Source organism: Ailuropoda melanoleuca, chromosome 8 (genome assembly GCF_002007445.2).
Source record: "Ailuropoda melanoleuca isolate Jingjing chromosome 8, ASM200744v2, whole genome shotgun sequence".
Lineage (NCBI taxonomy): Eukaryota > Metazoa > Chordata > Mammalia > Carnivora > Ursidae > Ailuropoda > Ailuropoda melanoleuca.
This window is the reverse complement of record NC_048225.1, coordinates 80,153,246-80,174,130: the sequence shown is the minus strand read 5'-3', so window position 1 is coordinate 80,174,130 and position 20,885 is coordinate 80,153,246. Positions and strand designations below refer to the sequence as shown.

Below are 20,885 nucleotides of genomic sequence, written 5' to 3'. Positions count from 1 at the left end.
AATAAACACTAGTTAATGTTATTAAGTATACCATGCAACCAGGAACTATTTCTTGTCTGTTTGCTTTCTGAGCGCAACGAGACTGGATATTCTGGGTATTGATGGTTTCCTGTCTGTGAAGGTGGAGAGTAGCCCTCCCAAAGGTGGCTACTGGAGAACCTGGTCATTCTTCCTCTCTTTGGCCTGTAGTCCCAGGGATCTTATATTTACCTTGCCCAACTATGGGAATAGAATGACTATATATATATATATATATATAATATGGCCTTAAGGCAGGAAAAATACCTGAGTCAGGTTATCTGATACTAATTGTCTCTCTTACATTCTACTGTAGACAGTTGAGGTATAAGTATAACAACAATGCTATGTTAAAGTCTGCCATTAGTCCCTGGTCTGTTTCTTCCCCCATCATCTCCACTTCCATTCTGGACCCTGCTTGCTCTGACAACCCCCATGACCAATGTATCCAGCTCTACCACAGTATCTGCATATTCTCCTACCCCTCTGGAAAGCAACTGACATATTAAAGGGTCAGTGATAAATATGTATCACCAACTAGATAAAACAGAAAATGTTCAGGCAAAAAATGACTTTAACTTGGGAAAGTTTGAGACACTGTGAGTCATATGTGGAAGACAAACATTTGAGAGAGACAACAGAAGCATATATAGCACCCTAAAATTACATAGTGCAGGCAGCAACCTATTAAAGAAAACTGGGAAGCTTAGTTCTCTGTATCAGAACATCTTCTGCTTAGGGGACATGAGTACGAGCAACGCTATTAGGAACAGCAATGCTGTTCCTCCAAAATGTGTATGTTCAAGCCCCAACTCCCAATATGATGGTATCTGGAGGTGAGGCCTCTGACAGGTAATTAGGTTTAGATGATATCATGATGCGATCAGTTCTCCTAAAGAGGACATATCAGCACTTCCTCTCTCTCTCCCCTCTGTGAACACATAGCAAGAAGGCAGCCAACAGCACACCAGAAAGAAAGCCCTCACCAGGAAACTGAATCATCCTTTACCTTGATCTGGGAATTCCCAGCCTCCAGAACTCTGAGAAATAAATGTCTGTGCTGTAAGTGACCCATTCTATGGTATTTTGTTACAGCAGCCCGAGCAGACTAACACACATGCCTTATTTAGTGAATTTGTTAATTCAGCTATTTTTACTGATTTGTCAACACAAAGAATTTTCAGAGCTCCTATTTGAAAAAAGGGAGCATGAAAAGAAAGGAAGTGAGGACAGGCAGGAAGCAGCTCCCAGAGGAAGCCCAAAGAAGTAAAAAGATACCAGGCAATCTGGATGGATCTTGCCATGGGACTGGGCACACAGGGCATGGAAACACGACAGGTAGTATGGCCAACAAGCCGGGCAGGCTACAGGCACTCGTGACTCAGCTACTGTGTCATTAGGGTCATAAGCGGTTCCAAGGCCAGAGACTGTTCCCAGAAACCTAACAGCACTGCAGACATGCGCCACCAAGTTTAATATTTCTCACACTAGAAAGACTTCAGTTGAATCTAATCTCATTTTTAATTAGTCCTCACATCACCTGGTGAGACAGATTAATATGATTATCCATATTCCACTGATGGGGAAAATGAGACAAAGGGCCATGCCCCAAGGTCACTTGGGGAATGAGCAATAGAGGTGAAAATTAAACTTAAGCATTTTAAACTTTCAAACCAGCACACAAGGGACAGGACATTGGGGAGCAGCTTTCATCTCCATTTGTTCGAGATCTTTCACATCTGGAAAATGCATATTCAATTTATTACTTCATTTCTCGATTAAAAAATAAATTAAAAAATAAAATACTAATTCCAATTCTGAACCCCAATATTCCATATGCAATGCATAAGGAATTTACCAAATAATGTATGCCAGGAGAAGCCAAAGAAAAGAATAAAATGAGCATTTCTTAACCACATGTGAATATTTACTGACTATTTATGGAATGTTTACTAATATTCCATGGGGGGCGTGAGGGTGGATATAAACACAGAGGAATGAAACATGCCCCCTGCCCTCCAGAAGTGATTTAACTGGATATTCAAAATAGGCACACCAACAAAAACAAATAGCACACATCTCCAACCACATAGATAGGAACCGAATTTTTCTTTGTTCCCCATGGTAGATGGTCAAGCATTGTATGCTGGTTAACTGTTGGCTAAGCTTTTCTCAGAACAAATTGAGGGATCAGTGTGAGAGGCAAACCCACAGAATAATCATCCACCCTCCTTCCAACACAATTAACTTCAGCTCATCTCTTAACGTCCAACATCCAAATGTTTACCAAGTCTACTACAGAAATAGTTTTGTATTCAGCCCCTTTTCTTTCTTCTCTACTTCCTCAGTTCAGTAAGAAGGCTGTTACGTTAGTTCAGGTTAGAGATGATAGGGTTCCGACTTCCACGGTCAAAAATATGCCACCATGACTTTCTACCTAAAGTATAAGTCCTATCATCCTTTCTCTGTAACAGAGATATTTAATGCTCACCGGATACCTCTGTATTCCCGTGTGTTTCCCTGACTCTCTTGAGGTGGGCTTTGTGGCCATGTAACCATGTCCTAGTGAATGGAAAGGCAAGCAGAAATGATGTATCACTTCTGGTCCAAGGGACTCAAGAGTTACTGGCCTGTTTCTTTTCCGTCTCTTTGGAGGCGACCATGGAGACAACATTTTGAGAGAACAGAGGAATGAGATGGAAGAGATCAATGGGTGCTTTAAGGATTTATACTTTTAGAGATTTAAGACTTAACCTGGAAGACCAAATCAAGGGGTGGATCTGCACAACATTTGTTAAGACTTTTAATTGGATTGAAGTGGCACCTAGGGGATCCTTACAACCGAACAAAATGCTTCATAGAGAAAAGACTAAGGACTTTGTCCCAGAGAAGCCTCCTAAGCTCAGAATACCTTTAATTAAATCTACAGAGAGAGGCACATCTGGAAAAACTTGTAAGGATAACTCTTGGTATATGGATTTGACTAAAATCAAGTATATACAAAACCAATAAAGTCTGTGAGCTGAGTTGCCAAAAGTATCACCAGCTTGAATTAAAAGAGACTTACAGTTGGAGAACATAAAAAGATTTTTGGGACCCCCATTTTCTACTGTGACAAAGCAGGCAGAGAGAGCTATTTAGCTTCCAACAGAGGGATGTCCTCCAGTGCTCCTTTTGTGCCCCAAGAGGAAAAAGGAAAAGGAAGGACTTCCAAGTGAACAGAGCCCAGAGCCATGAAGAACAATGGACTTGGGAGCTATATCCAGGGAGTAATCAAAAGCTTATAACAAGAAGCATTCTCTATTCTTAGACTAGGGATTTTTTGCAACTTTTCTCAGAGGGGTTTCAGAATTGTTGTGGGCCAGTAACTGTTACGTGCCTCTCATTATTCTCCTTGAAAGGGGGGATGTTTACTACAGCTGTCCTGTCTCTGCTCCACGTTGTCCATCAGGTGTGGAAGGCAGAGAACTTGTGATTTTAGTACAGCAGGCTCTAGATTAAGAGAAGCTCATCATAACCTGACAGTAAATCATGACAGTCTAGATTTTCAAGCCTGACGATATGATTGGGTAAGACCTTTTTGACCAGACGTTTTGAATGTGCTGGCATACCTTTGCTGGCCCTTTGGTACCCATGCTATCCACCAAGAGCAGAACATACCCGGTATAGTAGCTGCTGACCCTGAAACTCTGAAGCCTGAGTCCTTGAGTGAGAGATACGTGGAGTATACCTGAACCCAACCCACAACCTAAAACAGAACTGCTTTAGTCAATCTGCAGATGCACAAGTGAGAAATAAATTTTGTTATTAAAAGACACTGATGTTTGGGGATTATTTGTTATCTAGCATTATTACAGACAAATCTGATGACTGCAATGTACCACTTCCTTTCATATCTTTGCCTTTCCACATGCTTCTATTTATCCTTCAAAATGTTGCCCCTCTATACTATATCCATGTGATTGGGACAAGATATTTGTTTTATTCTCTGTGCTCTCATGTGACTTTGTTCATATCTTTGTATTATTATTCATTGGGTAACAATTGATTTTTTACCTCTATTGCATAGACTGTGTTAGGAACTTACTCACTTTTATAATCTCAACACGTAATAGGCACTCAGAAGTATTATTCAAAGGAATGAAATGAATAAATGGGTGTGAAGCCATGGTCATAGTTTAGTGACCATAGTATAAGTTGGGAAAGGAGGCTGTGACTCTTCTGCAAATCCTAGCCATTGGGGGGAGCAGCAAGCTTTTGTATGAGGCTCATACAAAAAAAGCTGGATGGATTTGGCTTTTTTTTTTTTCATGTGTTGGAATTTGGAGCCCTAGATTCTGTAGCTAAGCTTGGAGAGGTGGGAAGATGCTTCCCATGCATGAAGTATTGTACATTCCTGGGTTAGAACATGTTTTCTTTGGGGGTTGTTGTGGTTTCTTTCTTTTTTCTCTTTTCTTTTCTTTTTATTTTTTTCCCCCAGTTTTGGAAGCATCTAATGTTTGCAATAACAATAACAACAACAAAAATATGAGGTTGGCCCAGTATGAATCAGGAGAGAATTTGTACATGCAGTAGATGTAGGGGGCGGGAAAAGGGGGAGGAAGGTGGAGGGAAGGGAGAAGAAAGGAAAAACACAATTGCCAGGAGCTTAGCAGAAGAAAATGCCATGCCTGACACGTGGCTGGCACAGTGGGCAGCAACATCTGTTCTCGATGAGGATCCCCGGTGTGTGCTGCTATGTGTGCACGTGTGTGTGCATGTGCGTGTGTAAGGAAACACCCAGGCTCTGTGCTTCAGGAAGCCTGCTCGTGGCTCCAGTCTCAGTGAGTCTGAAACGCTGCCCTCAGTGGTGGCCTCTTACCGTGGGTTAGATCTCCAGCCAACTTATTCTTGCAAAGTATGTTGCAGGCTAGAATGGGCTGTGGAAAACAAGCCCGAGAAAAGCCACAAGGGCCTCCTGACCCATTTGAATTTTTCTCCTGCCAAGTTCTCATTACTGATCTTAAATAGGAAGGAAAACAATGTATAAGGCTGAAGAGGCTATGGAGAATTTATGGCGGGGGAGGCTTCCATAGCATCACTGGGTTAGGGGAGCTGAGACAAGGAAGAGCTAATCTGTTTGCAAAATAGGTGTATGGTTTTGTTTTGCCATTTTTTTTTCAGTTTGGTTAAGCAGTCAGGGACTCATTTTTCTCTCTTATTCTTGTTACTCTCTTCAGTGAAATAGAGGAAAAATAAGGTGGGGGGTCTGTATCCTCTATGGACAGTAAGCATCCTCTGAAGGGGGAGCTTCTGAAGGAAAGGTCCCTAAGCTGTTGGCTGGAGCTGGAATGCTACTGCAAGCCTCAGATCTGAGCTGTCATTAGCCCCTTAAACAAGGTTCTGATGCCCATGTTGGGTGCCTACACTTGGAAAGGTATATCCAAAGAGACACAAAAGCTTGCTTAAAATTGTAGGCTTAATTCCTGAAAGGAATCAGACTGAGTCGAAGGACAGAAGCAGGGGCTCTTTTCTCCGCACCGGTTCTTCGCTGCTACGTTATTTGTACACCTGCCTACAGACATTCAGCTCCCTCAGGTGGGACTTCCGGTGCAGCATGAGGGATATGTCGCTGCAGTGCCGCCACGACTCAGCCCGGCCTTATTTCAGAAGACTCCTCACACGGGGGATGGTAATGCCAATGATAACCCCATACACGTGTGTGGCATGTTAGTGTCTACACACGCTTTCATGAACATTATCTCATTTGAGAGCCAAAAGAATTTCATAAGTCAACCAAGGAACATATGTTTTCCCATCAGAGTTAAGTGACTTCGACTGAGGTCACATGACCAAAGAGAAGAGAAGCAATCTGTGGAACATAGTTTCCTCTCTCCAACACAAAACAGCCTTCCAAGAGCTGAAAGGACTCTGGAAATCCAAATCTCATCCATCTCCAAAGTCCGAGGACATGGCCATGCTAACTGTAGACTTAATACCAAAAAGTGAATATTCAGTAGAAAAGACTCTTAAAGGACTAAACTCAGGGTCTCTTGGCAGTCTTCTCACTCTTCACAAATTAGCAAAATATTCCTTTTCCCCAAAGTAATCAAGTTGCTTAAGGTTGTCATCCCACTGCCAGTCCTCTCCCAAACCCGTGGCTGCCCTGAACTCCCTACCTCATTCATCCACGCAAAAATATTTATTGAGCATTAACCATGTGCCAGTCACTGTGCCACTTCATTAAGGACTTGAGATAGACCAGTGAATAAAAGAAATTAAAAAGTCCTACCCTATGAAGCTTGTATCCCAGTGGGGAAAATAGACATTAAATACAACAAATAAGTAATAATTTAGTGAATTAGAAAGTCACAGTCTTATTTAAAAAATAGGGAAATGTAAGGGAAGCAGGAGGGCTATGTGTTCGGCAATAGTCAGAGAAGGAGGGAGTAAGGATGGTTGTAATTTTCAATCAAATGGTCAGAGAGGGAATATTTGGCGGGTTGTGTAAGCCAGTGTAAGGACCTTGGCTTTTCCTCTGAGTGAAAGGAGGATGGCTGGAGGGCTTTAGCAGAACACTGCTTAGCTTGAACTTACATTTCACCAGCACCCTTTGGCTGCTGAGCTGGGAATTGGCTACAGGGTGGTGGTGTGACCGGCCGGGGGACCGCTGCAGCAATGCAGGCAGCAGATGGTGACAGCTCAAACCAGGGGGCAGCAGCTGGGACAGTGAAAAGTGGCTGGATTGTGGACATGTTTTAAAGGTCGAGCTATTAGGATTCCCTGATGAATTGGATGTGGAGGGTGAGAGAAAGAGAGGAATTAAGATGACATCTAAGATTTCGTCCTGAGCAACTGAAGTATGAAGTTGCCATCAACTGAGATGGGAGAGTCTGCAGAGAGAAATGAGCAACTGTTGTCTATGAAATCCCTGGGTTCTTGAATTCCATCTGCTACTCTATAAACTTTGCCTTTAGTCATTGTTACTTCCTTTCACCTGACTCCAAGCCAATAGTATTTGTAATCCCCTCTATCCTCTCTTTACCTTGGGCCTCCAGATTCTCAATTATTACTCACAACCAATAAATATATTCAAATCTCATCCACATCCAAAGTCTTTCTGTGGGCACTGTCGTCCACTTAAATTACTGCCCATCCTGCTTCTTCTTCTGGTCAACTTCCGGAAACAGTATTTTTTTATTTGCTGTATCAACTTTCTTATCTATTTCTCAACCTATCACCCTCTTCCCGACCCCACTGCTACCTCTGTGTCAGGGATTTCAGTGAGTGCTTAAAACTCATAAACCTACTTGTCTGTCGTCAATACTCAACTTGTTTGTCTTCTCTGTAGCAGGGAGCGCTATTCACCATCTCTCTCCCTGGAAGTCTCTCTTCTTTCATGGTTTTCCTGAGACCACTCTCTCCTTCATTTCCTTCTACTTTCTAATCATTCTATCTCCTTGACTAGCTTCACTTCCTCTGTTCTTCCCTTACACCACCTGCCTCCTGACGGGTCTTTTCCTCTTTTCTCCTCATTCACGTGCCTTGCATGACCTCATCTACTCGCCACCTTCAACCATCATCCTTATTTCTCATCATCTTTCCTCATTTCTCAACCCAAGTCATGGGGTAAGACTGTGTTCCTGAACTTCTATTTCCAATTTCACTAAACTTACCCAGTCTAAAGCCTACCCATTATCTCCTCCTACAAGTAGCCTACTTCTTTCTTTACAGAGCTTAGTGGCACTCACTATCCAACCAGGCACTGGTGAGTTAGATTCAGAACCTCATCTTCCCCATGGGATGTGATTCTAGAATCAGTTTGGTATCTTAAAAGAAAACCCCTCAATGGTTACTTCTTTCCATCTCTACTGGCAGGGGTAAAGTCTGGGTTCTCATCTCCTCTCTTCAAATATAGACATTGTATCCTAACCATTCTACTGATCACCTGTCTCTCCTCCACGGCTTCATCTCCAACAGTGTATCAGTGTGATGTTGTTACCAGTAAAAAAAAAAAAAAAAAAAAAAAAAAAAAGGGGAGGCTCCTCAATGCCTCCAGAATAAAGCTTGTATCCTAAGCATGACAGCATTCACGCCTCTTTCTAATCTAGCCTGGGCCTCTCTAACCTCACCTGCAGTCTTCACACTCCCTGTCCTCTGGTGGTTCTCCAGACTTCCTATGTATTTCCAAACTCCTGTGCCTTGTGCTCATACTATCCTCCCTGCCCATAGGGCTTTCCTTTATCTCCAACCAGTGGAATGATTATGTCCTTCAAGGTTTCACATCAGTGCCATGTTGCTACAAAAGTTCTTCCAAATTTGAGGTCACACACCTACTTCTTGCCTGCTCTGTAAGCAATACAATCACTGTCCTTTCACTGTTCCCACAGCACTTTAAGCATGCCTCTCCCCAAATCCGACTGGGGGTTCGCAGGACACAGGAGCCTTGTGGAGTCTCCTACTGCGCCTGGACAATATCTGTTCCATGAATAAGTGCTTCCTTATCTAAAACTTACACTTTCAGGAGCTCACGACTTAAAGAGATTTTTGCTTGGTTATAGGCTGAAATAAGTTAGAAAAGACAATGGAGGGAAAAATTACCAAAATAGGGTAAAGGTCTCTGTCAGGTGTCTCCTTTATCTTCCGTATAGGCATCCACTCTGTCGAAGGAACTGTTAGTAACAATACACTGCTCATGGAGCACGTACTAAGTGCTAGGCTCAGTACCGGTAAAACACAGGAACTGAATTTGTTTTTATATCTGTTCCCTCTACAAACCCCACTAAAATGACTGTCAAGGAATAAAAAAGGTACGAAATCACAAGACAAAAGAAAATATGAGAGAGAAAGAGAGTCCATAGAAAATCCAGCACTTAGGATAGTGGGGAATGGATGGACGAGGAGCAACTGACGCAGAAAATTTGAGAAAGCAGAAACCTCAGTGCTGTGAAATGCCACAGCACCCCAAAGACTCAAGGATTAGAAGTGTCAGGTGCCTCTACAGGCAACAGTACAGGTGTGTGTGTGTGTGTGTGTGTGTGTGTGTGTGTGTGTGTGTGTGATGGTATCAGAGAGCTCAAACCCCATCTTCTCTATGAGGACGTCAGTAAATAATGTCCTAAATGAAAAAAAATTCAAGATTGGCAGAAAGAATTATTAAATAGATATGTATGGATGGATGCAGATACTTATAGATGTAATTTCCAGAAGAAATAAAAGAAGTGAAACAGGAGAAGCAAAGAAGACACGGAAGGATCTCCTCTGCCCAGAGAGCCTGAGGTCAGACAGCAGAGGGGCAGCTCATCTCCTCAAATAAACCGACGGGTGCCACCCGGTTTTCTAACTAGGTACATGGATTACCTTTATAGAGTTAAAATTCAGTTTAAAAAACATTACACAGAAATATAACCAATAAGGGCGGAGCTGAGATTTAAATCCATTAATCTGGGGTTGAAACGCGTAGCCTTTCTTCTACACATCTTGTTTGCTGCAATTTGCAAAGAATCACAATCCACTTGGGAGTGTCACCCTCTTCTTTGTCATCACTCACTGCTGGGTTAGTCAGAACAGACACACAAACACACACACCCACACACAGAATATGTATAGAGGTGGACATCTGTACTTTAGAAACTAGGAAATAAGGTAAAAGATTTCATAGTGGACCTTGCTACCACTCCGTCATTATAATAAAGTATATAATGAAATCATTCCACTTAAGGAACTATCAACTTTAATAGAATGAACCAGAAATGACTCAAACTATGTGAACTTTCTGAAAGAGGTTGCTTCCATGACTATGTAATAAAGGCATTGTGCCAATTATGGTGCTGAACAGCATACTAACCAATGCTCTATAGATTTCTGAACAGTCTCAGTGAATATATTTGAGTCATGCTTAAGTGTATTTAAAACACATTTTAGAAGCTAGTTAGACATCATAGGGGAGCGATGTCCCTGTGAAAAGAGAAAAGGGGTCAAGTTATTTATGGGTAGTATTGTATTTTGTATTGTATTTGCTCACTGCTAATCCTAATCTCAGTATAATCATGGGGAAGCATCTGGAAGGTCGGGCAGGTTGAAGAAAAGAAGGTAGCAGTTCAGGGATGCCAGTTTTGCAGGTGGGTAATATTTAAATTGTCTTCAAGCCCAGGCTAGAAATGATAAAGAAAAAGAGCAGAAAAATAAGGAAAAGCACAGAGTAATCAGAAAAAGGGTGCGGTGGGAGGAGGAAAAGGGACAACCCTTGTCATAAAGAGAATTAGCAGAATAAGAAAGTGGCCCACCCAGGAAGCGGAGGAGACAAAGAAAGCCAAATGCAGCCAGTTAGAAAGCCCACCAGGACGCACCGCATGGCTCCACGGGAGTTTGAGAGAGGCATAAATTCTCATGAATGTTGTTAATCTAGATGAGGTTTTACAATTTGCATGGTCGTGCTTTCAGTGTTTCACTTTTCTAAAAAGTGAGGGGAAAAAAAAACAATGGTTTTAGCTTTCAAAATGAAAACCTAGTCTTAATTAACATTTGGAGTCTGATTTTCAGAGATTCCAGCTGGAGGATCTAAAGTACAGCCCTGAACCGAATGGGACTCTGGACAAGCCGAGAGACATGCCCGGATTTTCAGCCTGGTGCAGAGATTGCACAAAACTGGCAGTGAAATTCACAAACAAATCTCGAGGGGATTGGAATTTGGCAGTCAGTAGAGCCTGGAAGACGGCTCCAACTTAAGCTAATTTTCCATTTTTCTCTGGATTTTTAACACGGTTAACACATAGTTAGATTTGTAAGAACCTACACTATCCCTACCAGAAGCAGAGTAGCTGTCCCCATTATTGACATCTGCGACCTTATTATTCCTACTGTAATTAGCATTTTTATGGCCCCTCTTTACCCGTGGACCCTAAAGAACTTGGCAAGAATGTAAAAGGAAAGTAAGCCCATATGATCTGTCCTCTGAGAATCAGCAGGGAAGGAATGGTTATTATATCTGATCTGTAAACAGCTAAAATGTGACAAAGAGAAGTTTAATTGCTGGCTATTATTATAATGACAAAACATAAATAGAAAGGGAACGAGAAGTTAAACCTCTTCACAATCACACAGTACACAAGTGATAAAGTCGGAATAGAACATTTGGTTTTCTGAATACAGATATCATAAAAAGGGTTCATTTTTCTCTTTTCACTAAGGACCTTATAAAGACATACTCAGGTGAGAGGTTTTCTTTTTCTTTTTTTTTTTTTAAAGAACCAGTCGCAATCCCACCTGGTCATGCTTCGAAGTTCAAACCTCGGCATTTTTAAAAAGTAATTTGTGACTCTCTGGGAGTGGACCAGTGTTTCTGAAGCACAGTCGTAGAGATAAACCTTAAGGGTAGAAAGGAGAAAAGACTGAGGAAAGAATGGCTGGACAGGTTTCACGGAAGCTGAGGGGAAAAGAAAGGAGAGATTTCGAATCACACATGGGATCTTCGCACCGATGCATTCTTCAAGTCCCCCGCAACTGTCACTAGGGAGCTATTCTCTTCCAGCTCTGGAGACCAGCAGGTCACAAACCCGGGAGGGAGTGCACTTGGAGCCACCCAGAGGACCCACATGCCTGGGTGATGTCTCCCCCCCCTCCGGGGCATCTGAATTGGAAGCCCAGGGTGGGACCCGAGGGTCTGCATTGCTAACAGGTGGCCTGGTGCTGCAGCAGCAGCCAAGGCCTTCCGTTGGCTCGGTGCGTCCTGGATCCCTGCAGGTGCAGGCCCAAGGGTCCCAGCTCTCCCTGGAGGCTCAGACAGCCCTAGGGGTGAAATACAACACTGTCTGACTCACTTTGGTCTTCAAATATTTCACTTGGGAGAAAATGTTCCTTCCTGCTTTCCCGGAGGAGGGCCAGCCAGTTTAGCTGCCGCAGGGAATGTGGGACTTCTGCACTGGAGTCTCCCAGACACTCACACATTGCATTTCACCTTGAAGAATAAAGATCCCTCAAATTTATGATCCTGTTGGTAGGCTTTGCCACCCTGCAGTGGAGCTTCACGTGGTCAGATAGGAAGAACTATAACACTGTTAGCCAAACACACACACGCACACACACACACACACACACACACACACACGCTCACACGTACACCCTGCCAGCTTCTCCCTTCCCTGACCTCAGATCATCTCACTCAGATCTGTAGACAGTCTGTACCCCAGAATAAAGCACATCCCTTAGAACAGGACTTTTTGGTCTGACTCTAGCACCTCTCTCTTGGCTCAAACGCTGGGTAAGAAAAAAAAGGTACAATAAAAATTTGATTTTCATGCCATCATTTCCACCTCATGAATTTTATACTGGCCCCTGCATCCCATAGACTTGCAGCCGTAAACCGAGGCAGTGCCCATGAACGATGAAGAAGCACAGCTAACAGGGCTACCATCTGGAATATAAATATTAAAAGGGAGGCAGAGAGAGGTCCGAGACAACACAGAAGAAAGAATCCAAGGAATGGTGTAGCAGATGGAACAAATTAGGGATGGAAGCATTGCTGGTATCAACTACTAGATGTGTAAAAAATACAACTGCCCACCTACATTTAAGTAAATGCAGCTACTCTGCTGAAGCTGAATTTGTCCCCAACTCCTCCTCACCTGGTCTTTCCACCCCCAGTTCCCTCTATACAAATCCCTGTCAAGGGAGCACTCCTATGGCAAGGATACATACAAATACCAGTTGCTTTAAGAAAACACAAATATATTTACACTTAAATCCATGGCATGCTAGATCTGCAAGGAAAGAGAACACCAAAACGTTTTCTGTGTTTGACACAGCAGAGAATGTTTTACCGTGTCAGAGAGAGGACAATACCTATCCCCTTAAAATGCCCCAAAGGCTAATATGCCTTTTAAACACACCTCTTTAAAATCTTGTATAAAGTCTAACACTGCCAGGATATTTCACACAGATTTAAATAGTTCATTCAGTTTTTAAGCCCATTATTTTCTGTTCTGTTCTTAACAGGGGATGGTGACTATTAACTCTTCTGTAGGTAAAATATTTACAACATGAAAATATTTACCACGTTAATCTTCATCCTTCTCTTCTTTGGCTTAAAAATCCCAGTTGCTTTTGAGTTTTGACCCTAAAGGAATTATTATCAAGCTTTTGATATCATTCTTGTTAACCTTCAACATGGTCTGTATTTTCTAATGGCTACGGAAGCTAGATCTAAAGAGAAAACAGGATCGGACCAGTGGTGAGAAGAATGAAAAACAATGAAACACTCAGGTTTTCTCTTGGTCCCATGTACACCCATTGCCACACAGCCTGTTGTTTTAAGGAGAGGCGTGCTGCTGTCTACCCATGAAGAAACCTAATTTTTGAAAAATTTTCACCGTGATTTTAAAACAATCCAGTGTTTTCTGGCTTCTAAGAATTTTAGTTACACTACTTTGCCAGACGTTCCTACCTCTGTCCTTGACCTCTCTAATCTGCATTCTATTTCAGGTGATTTCTTCGTTTTTTCAAGAACTATTGGAAGATGGATCCTTTTCTCCCAAGATGCAAGGTGCTGCTAGGTACCATTATCGAGGAGTGTATTTGTTTATCCTGCTCAGTGTTTCTCAAAGTGCAGTCGACAACCACTTGCATTAGAAGTACCCTAAAGCAAATTTTTGCCCCTCACTCCAGACCTGATATGTAAGAATGGGAAAGGAGGGGCAGAACTTAAGAATCTGCATTTTAAAAATAAGAACCCCAGGGGTGCCTGGGTGGCTCAGTCGGTTGAGCGTCTAACTCTTGATTTCGGCTGAGATTGTGATCTCAGGGTTGTGAGATGAAGCCACGCGTGGGCTCTGTGCTCAGTATGGAGTCTGCTTGAGAGTCTCTCTCTCCCTCTGCCCCTCCCCCTGCTCTCTCTTTCTCTCACTCTCTCAAATAAATATAATCTTAAAAAAAAAAAAAGAACCCCAGGTAATTCTTCAGCACACTTTTTATAAAAATGACCTGTCGACTCCTGTGTGAAATGAGTGAAGATCTGGGGTGTGGACAGAACAAGTCTTGAGTGTTCCACTGGCTGGGCCACTCCATCCCACAGTAATGATCCACCTCATGGTCAAACCCTTTAGCTGCCATCTTAAATGGGGGCTCTCTCATTTGGACTAGAATGGCGCATCTGCTAAGCTTAAGAAGTGATTTCTCCTTTATCTCTCTCACCGATCATTCTTGCAAAAACATGGAGGTGGTAAGGGAGGGCATGTTCCTTATGAGGGTAGGACTCGGACTTAGAGAAAACTGTCCTAGACTTGTTTCTAGTAGAAAAATCAAACTTGCAGGAATGCAGACAATACTGCTCAACCCCCTTTGCCTTTAAAACGGTACATACTGCACAGCCTCCCTCCAGCTTTCTGAGGGAGCCTCATTCCTTTGAGAACATCAGAATGGATTAGATAGGGCACCTGAGTCGTATGAAGCAATCTTTGACCGAACCTCCCTCCAGATCAGCCTGGCCTCTTTTCTCCTCGGGGTACACGCGCAGACATGTGTATTGCCCAGCACTGTTGTATGAGGATGAATAGTGGCAAGGAGCATAACTTCCGTTTTGAAACAGAAGCAATTCAGTATTACTGCTAAATGAAATCCAATTAATGTTTATCACACGCTCAACGAATGTTTAATGAACATTCATACAAAAGGTGCTTGTATGTCCTTTATCATGTTCTGACTCTCCTATCTATCCTATCTTAGTCTGAGTTTTCTCTTGCCAGCTAGTACCAGGATGGAAGCAGTAAAACCAAAAGCAGAACTGGTCTTGAACAGACGCCAAGAAAGGACAGTGCCAACAGATTTTCAAAATGCAACCTATCCAGTGACTACGAAATCAAGACTAACCAAAAAGGCCACAAATCTGAACAGTGGCCCTTTAAGAGAAGGACCCATGGGTATAATTAAGATTAAAATCTAATCAAAATCTTAATCTTTTGATTAAGATTTTTTAAATCCCCAGAAACAAAGGAGACTTGCAGTTATTCCTGAAAAATTAGCATGACCCACACACTATTGACGTGTAACCTCTCTGAAGGCCCCAAGCTCTATCCCCATGGGTGTGTCTCCACAGTTTTCTGAAGCTGGTTATCTGAACAAGTTTATTTTTTTATTTTTTTAAGGTTTTGTTTATTTGTCAGAGAGAGAGAGAGAGAGAGTGAGCACAAGTGGAGGAGGGGTAGGGGGAGAAGCAGACTCCCTGCTAAGCAAGCAGCCCAAAGCAGGACTGGATCCCAGGACCCTGGGATCATGACTTGAGCCGAAGGCAGATGCTTAACCGACTGAGCCACCCAGGTGTCCATGACCAACAAGTTTCAAAGATAAATCTTATCCATCTAATTTAAAGCTGAAGGAACTTAAATTCAGAGAAGTTAGCTGACTTGTCCAGGGAATCATGTGATAAAGGATGCAAGTGACATTCAAGCCTGCCTCTGCGCACAGACAGCCTTTCTTCTGCTATTCTATGTAGCCCCCCACCCCCCCCCCGTATCTGTTGCTAGGTCTTCTGATTCTGTGCATGACAGGGTTTTTATTCTTTACTTCTCCTTGCCTTTAGGGGAATAGAAACAGGTGTCGCTGAAGAATTAGGCTATGTTTTTCAGAGGTATACAAAAATAAATAAAACACGCCTCTGCCACTTAAGAGCCTGCAGTCTGTCGGAAGGATGGACCTATCCAATAATCTTGAAATAATGTGCTAAGTAAGGTGACAGGCATTGTAAGCATATGCATAAGAATTTACAGGAGAAAGGGCAGCTAATGCCCAAAAAGACTTACTTGAAATTCCCACAAAATCTTAGAAGGCTTTCTAAGTTTTACTGGGAGCCTGGAGAACAATTAACCATGGCTACTTGTACTATATAATAAATACTCATGAAGAGAAGCCGGGTATAACCTGACCATTTCTTGATTCTTACTACGTATCATTGTTTCAATAAGACCCTCTCCCCTCATAGTGAACGAGAGTAGAGTCAGCATTTGATTCTGATTATTTGTCACCATTCTGCCTCTGTCCTCCCTCATGGCTCCCACTTTTGAAAAAGGAAGGGCACAGCTCTACAAAACAGCAAAGGGGCAAAGAGAGAGTTTCGGAAACTGTACTTCAAAATGGAGGCTGCTGAGAAGGACACAATACACTTGCAAGAAATACATGCTAGCGGACAAAGCAGCACCAAACCCGAGGTCAATGGGCACTCAATTTTAATCATCTGGCAGGAGGGAAGTTAATTTTTTCTCTCCAAAAGGAGGCCGTAAGTGTGGTCTCTAGTCCCAGCTGCATTCCCTGGAGAACAAGGAGTTCTTAGTTTAAGTGGAACCTAGGGCTGTGGACTTTGGCAGAACTAATAAATATGACTTTATGAAAGAGAAAGGAAGGAAGGAAGGAAGGAAGGAAGGAAGGAAGGAAGGAAGGAAGGAAGGAAGGAAGGGAGAGAGGGAAAGAAACCAGAGAGGATAACACATGTGACCTGACAGTATCGTAGTGTTCACGGATGGAGAGAGCACTCACTTCAATTACTGCCCCACAAAATGAAGACACCCCCTGGCGTCTCTCTTTCTCTTGCCATGACTGGAAAAGAGTACATGTTATTGGACAAACATTTGGCAGAATCAGTGTTTGTTTTCTGCACAGCTATCCTAGACCATTTGTATACTTGTCTATATTTTAATGAGCACAGGTCTATGAGGAGGAAGAACAATCAGGAAACCAATGCAGTAGCCCAGGTGGGAAATGCTGAGGCCCCAAGAAGGGACACAATGGTAGGAATGAGAAAAGCTATTCATGGAATGATCTGGTGACCGGCTGGCCTGGTGACTGAGTGGACATGGCAGCTGTCTCCATGTGATCTGTGAATTATGGATTTCAGGGGGCTTCCATGGGAATGGCCTGTTTCCCCTTTCTTCTCTTGTTCTTTCCCTTTTCCCACCCTAGGGTTTGCACCCACTCACCTGGAGGCCACACTAGCAATTCTGCCTCCGGCTTTCTGCTTTACTCACTCAGTAAGCATTTACAAAGTGCCTAACAGTTCACCACGAATGCCACCACTTTATACCATCAGCTCAGGACCAGACATGGCATGGTGCTTAAACACTTCGTGTACATAGTCACGTTAATTCCTTGACACACTCCTCAAAATAGCTTTGTCGCCCCCACTTCCCAGTATAGATTAAGGCACGAAGGCTCACACTACTCAGCTGGCCTAGAATTTGAATTTACACTTGGGTGACTCCAAAACCTTTCTACCAACCAAGCTACCATTCCCTGCCCATATGCAACTTACAAAAGAAATAGACAATATGAGGAGGGGCGGGTCAAAAAAATAGGAGTGTTGGGTTAAGTTTTGAGAAACAACTAGAAAAACAGAATTTAACATATGAACAAGTTTGGACTGTGGATCTCTAGTACGCGCGTGTGCTTGCTGAGACAAGGTGAACGCATGCGGCAATGAGAAAGTGGCATTATTTAATTTATATAAGATGTCGTAGAGAACACCTTAGAGCTATCTCTTAAAGAATCAAGAGCCAAAGAATGATGGAGAAGTGAAGGTGAAAGCTTGGTGGCAAAGGGGGTAGGACACAAAGGAGCAGAAGTGACAGGAAGCAGGACACGGACAGGGGGATAGCAAGGTGATAGATTCACTGTCTTGAGCGCACTGAGAGACATGAAGAATGAGGTACTTCATTTTTACAAGGCTGGCTGCCTCACAGGGACATCACAGAGTTATATTCAGTACTGGAAAGCAAAAAAAGAAAACTCCTTTTAGATACTGGGGAACAAATGTCTAATTTGAGCTCAGATTTCTGTGCAGCACTTTTAAAACTTCCTCTCATCCACCGAGCCCTTTTTGGTTTATCTTGCCTCTGGGTCTGTTTTCCCTCCGTCTCTCTTTGACGCTCTTCAGTTGCCCCTAATATATTTAGCCGACTTTTTCCAGTAAAGAATTAGGTGTCTGCCAAGTAGCCAGTTCCAGCCTCTCTTGTCCTTTCTTTCTCCAGCTCAGCCCCTCTCTGCATTTCTTACTACTTACTATATCTCAGAGTTGCTTCTCTTTCTCCTCCCCTGTCTAATTCCTTTCCTTTCTGGTGTGTATTGATGCTCCTTTTTTTTTTTTTTTTTTTTTTTTTTTTTTCCTTCTTCCTTCCACTCCTTATATGTTTTGTTTGGGTTTTTTTCCTTCTAGCCTCTGCTGAGAGACTAGGTGTCCTTTCAAATGTTGTCCTACCCAGAGAGTCTCAGGAAATACTGTAGAATAATCAGGATGGAATTAATGTTGGCTAGAATTACTCCTGGCCCAAAAAAGTTTCGACTTGGGGTTCCACAGGCTGGGAACCTTTTTGTCTGCTCCCATAGTGGCCAGGGCAGCAGCTCTCAAATTTCAAATTTCGGTGGTGTTCAGAAGCACCTGGAGGCCTTGTTAAAAACACATTTGCTGGGCCCCACACCCAGAGTCTCTGATTCAATAGGTCAGGGATGAGGCCTGAGAATGTGTATTTCTAACAGGTTCCCGGGAGACGCCTGTTGTGCTAGTCCACGGGACACACCTTGAAAACCACTGGAGCAGGGGTACCAGCAGCCGGCAGGTGCTCAAGGCTCAGCCGCGCATGGCAGCGGTTGGGCAGGGGCGTCAGAAGAGGGAGTGGCGTTTTTCCTTGTCACATCAACAAAGGGACTGAATAAAAGCCTAGGAAGCTCTGGTTAAGGGATCCAGAGGACGTGCTGGGGGTTCAGTGAGGAGGGGAGGACACATGGGGAAAGCTCTGTGTTGTAACCTTCTGGGAAACACGGAAGCCAGCTCCAAGCCCTGTCACCCACCCTCCCTCTTGCCATCACGCATAGAAGCAGCAGAAGGGAATTCTCAGGATCCCTTTGATCTCTTCCCAGTTCTGAGTCCTCTGTCTGTTTATCTCCCTCCTTCCCTGGCCTCCTCTCCCCTCTTTCTACCCCCTGCCCAGGGGATGAGTCACTGCCCCTCCTCCCCACCCCACTGCCATCTGTTTTTCTAATGATGGCAGAAGATGAGCTGTTTTGTTGGCCCATGCTGTAACAAAGCATACTCCATGCTAGCATTTTTCCTGATGGACTCTCAGAACGCTATTTTATTGGTGTCATTTCCCCCACCCAGTTTTCTCTTTGTCTCAAACCCCACCCTTTCCCCCTCTTTGGCCTCATGTAGATCCCAGCTTCCCAGAATTAGATAAAGAGAAACAGGGTTACAGAAGAACTCAGGGACTGACAAGCATGTGGGTTGGGCGTGTGTTGGGGGGAGGGCGCTGGAAATCAGTGGCAGTGCAGCAGCTCTCGCTAGCACACAAGGAGCAGCCAGAATTACCCGAGTGTCACCACTAAGTGGCTTAATTACTTGCAGTGAGAGATTTGGATGGCAAAACCGATTGTGACTGAGGGGCTATCCCCAGGGCGAGAGGGTTTAAATTGTGTGTGCGTGTGTGTGTGTGTGTGTGTGTGTGTGTGTGTGTGTGAGATGCCCCCTCCCCCATGTCAGGATTCCTGGGTCACTCTCCCTCAGTAAGGCTCGGCCTCATTCTTGACTCTTCTTCACAATAACTCCTGTTAGTCCAGCTAAGGAATTCACAAAGTGCTAAATCCCCTACTAGAAGGGAATCCCCTGTGCGAAGTACATACGATTCCCTGAGGAAGTAAAGGTCTGGTTCGAATTAATCAACGGTGGATTATAGGTCTACCTCAGAGGTTGAGAACATGGACGCCTGTGTGACCCAGGCAGTTGATGTCAATGAGAGACGCCCACTAGGTAAGAAGCCGCAGGGAGAGGGGAGCATCTTGCTGACCCAGAGAGCAGCTGCCCTTCTGGGGTTGTAGCTGTTACTCAGAGTCAGCTTATCGTTGCCATGGTCGCCAGATAGTCTTGTTTTTCAAGAGACAAATCTGCACAAAGTGTTTCATGTTGATTTTTATTGGGAGTATGTGTGTACGTGTATGTGCGATGTTATATATACATGTACAAATTTTATGTGAAAGCCCAATTTCTAAATACTGGCAACCAAAATAAAATTGCTTTCAGACACGGTGCTGGCCAAATAAACCTGTCTGTAGGCCATCAGTCCACAAAGCCCTGATCTAAATAAGTGCAAGTAAGGTCCAGTTACAGAATCCTAAAACCATAAAAAATTCTGATTTGCTTTTAACTTATTTTCATTAGGTCATTTAAAATGAGACCCTGGAGATTTTGCTAAAAAAAAAAAAAAAGAAACGAAAAAAGAAAAAAAAGGAAGAAGAAGAAAAGAAAAAGAAATCCTGATATCTGTAATTTGGGGATTGGAGAGCTAAATTTAAGAGATGAAACAAAGGGCATAGGCATGAGATCTTGAATTAGGAAGACTCACCTCCCTGTGAGTGAAGCAGACTAGAGAACTCGGGTTTGGGAGGGGGAGGCAGCTTACCTCACACGACTGAATGCAGTGGATGAGGATGGGGTCTGGGTGCCATTGACGCCGCCCAGTGCACACGATGCTCTGCAGGGAAGATGAAAGAACAGAAAACAAAAACAGAGAGCCCTTGTCAGTAAGAGAAGGGGCAAATCCTGAGCTCCCCCTACCAGCCCAACCCCATTCCCTGAGTCGGGAGACCCTGGCTGTGCCGCATTGAAAGGGCGGAGGCCGGCTAGTCTTTCCTGCGGAAGTGCTAACCCTGCCAGCTGGAGCCGAGGTGGAACACTCACCCTCTTCACCCTCCTTCACCAACCCCCCAAGGTATCAAAATTTCCAGAGAGGGGTAGGTGTAATTTTAGAAAGCATCCTCAATGTTGTAATGACTTTAATTTGGTTCTAGGCATAAGATGGTTTCCATTTGTTTTGAAATTTTGAATAACATTACAAGAAATTGTGAGCTGTCTGGGTTGA

General features: G+C 43.5%; 1 protein-coding gene across 3 annotated transcripts in view; it reads right to left on the bottom strand.

Annotated features, from left to right (window-relative positions):
* The window catches only part of PAPPA2 (pappalysin 2), a 258,494-nt gene that overhangs the window by 18,027 nt on the left and 219,582 nt on the right, over positions 1-20,885 (bottom strand). For all 3 annotated transcript variants that reach the window (XM_019801273.2, XM_019801274.2, XM_019801275.2), the window contains one exon: positions 20,427-20,498. In XM_019801273.2, coding sequence (XP_019656832.2) covers positions 20,427-20,498 — 72 coding nt within the window. The remainder of the gene's footprint in view (positions 1-20,426; positions 20,499-20,885) is intronic.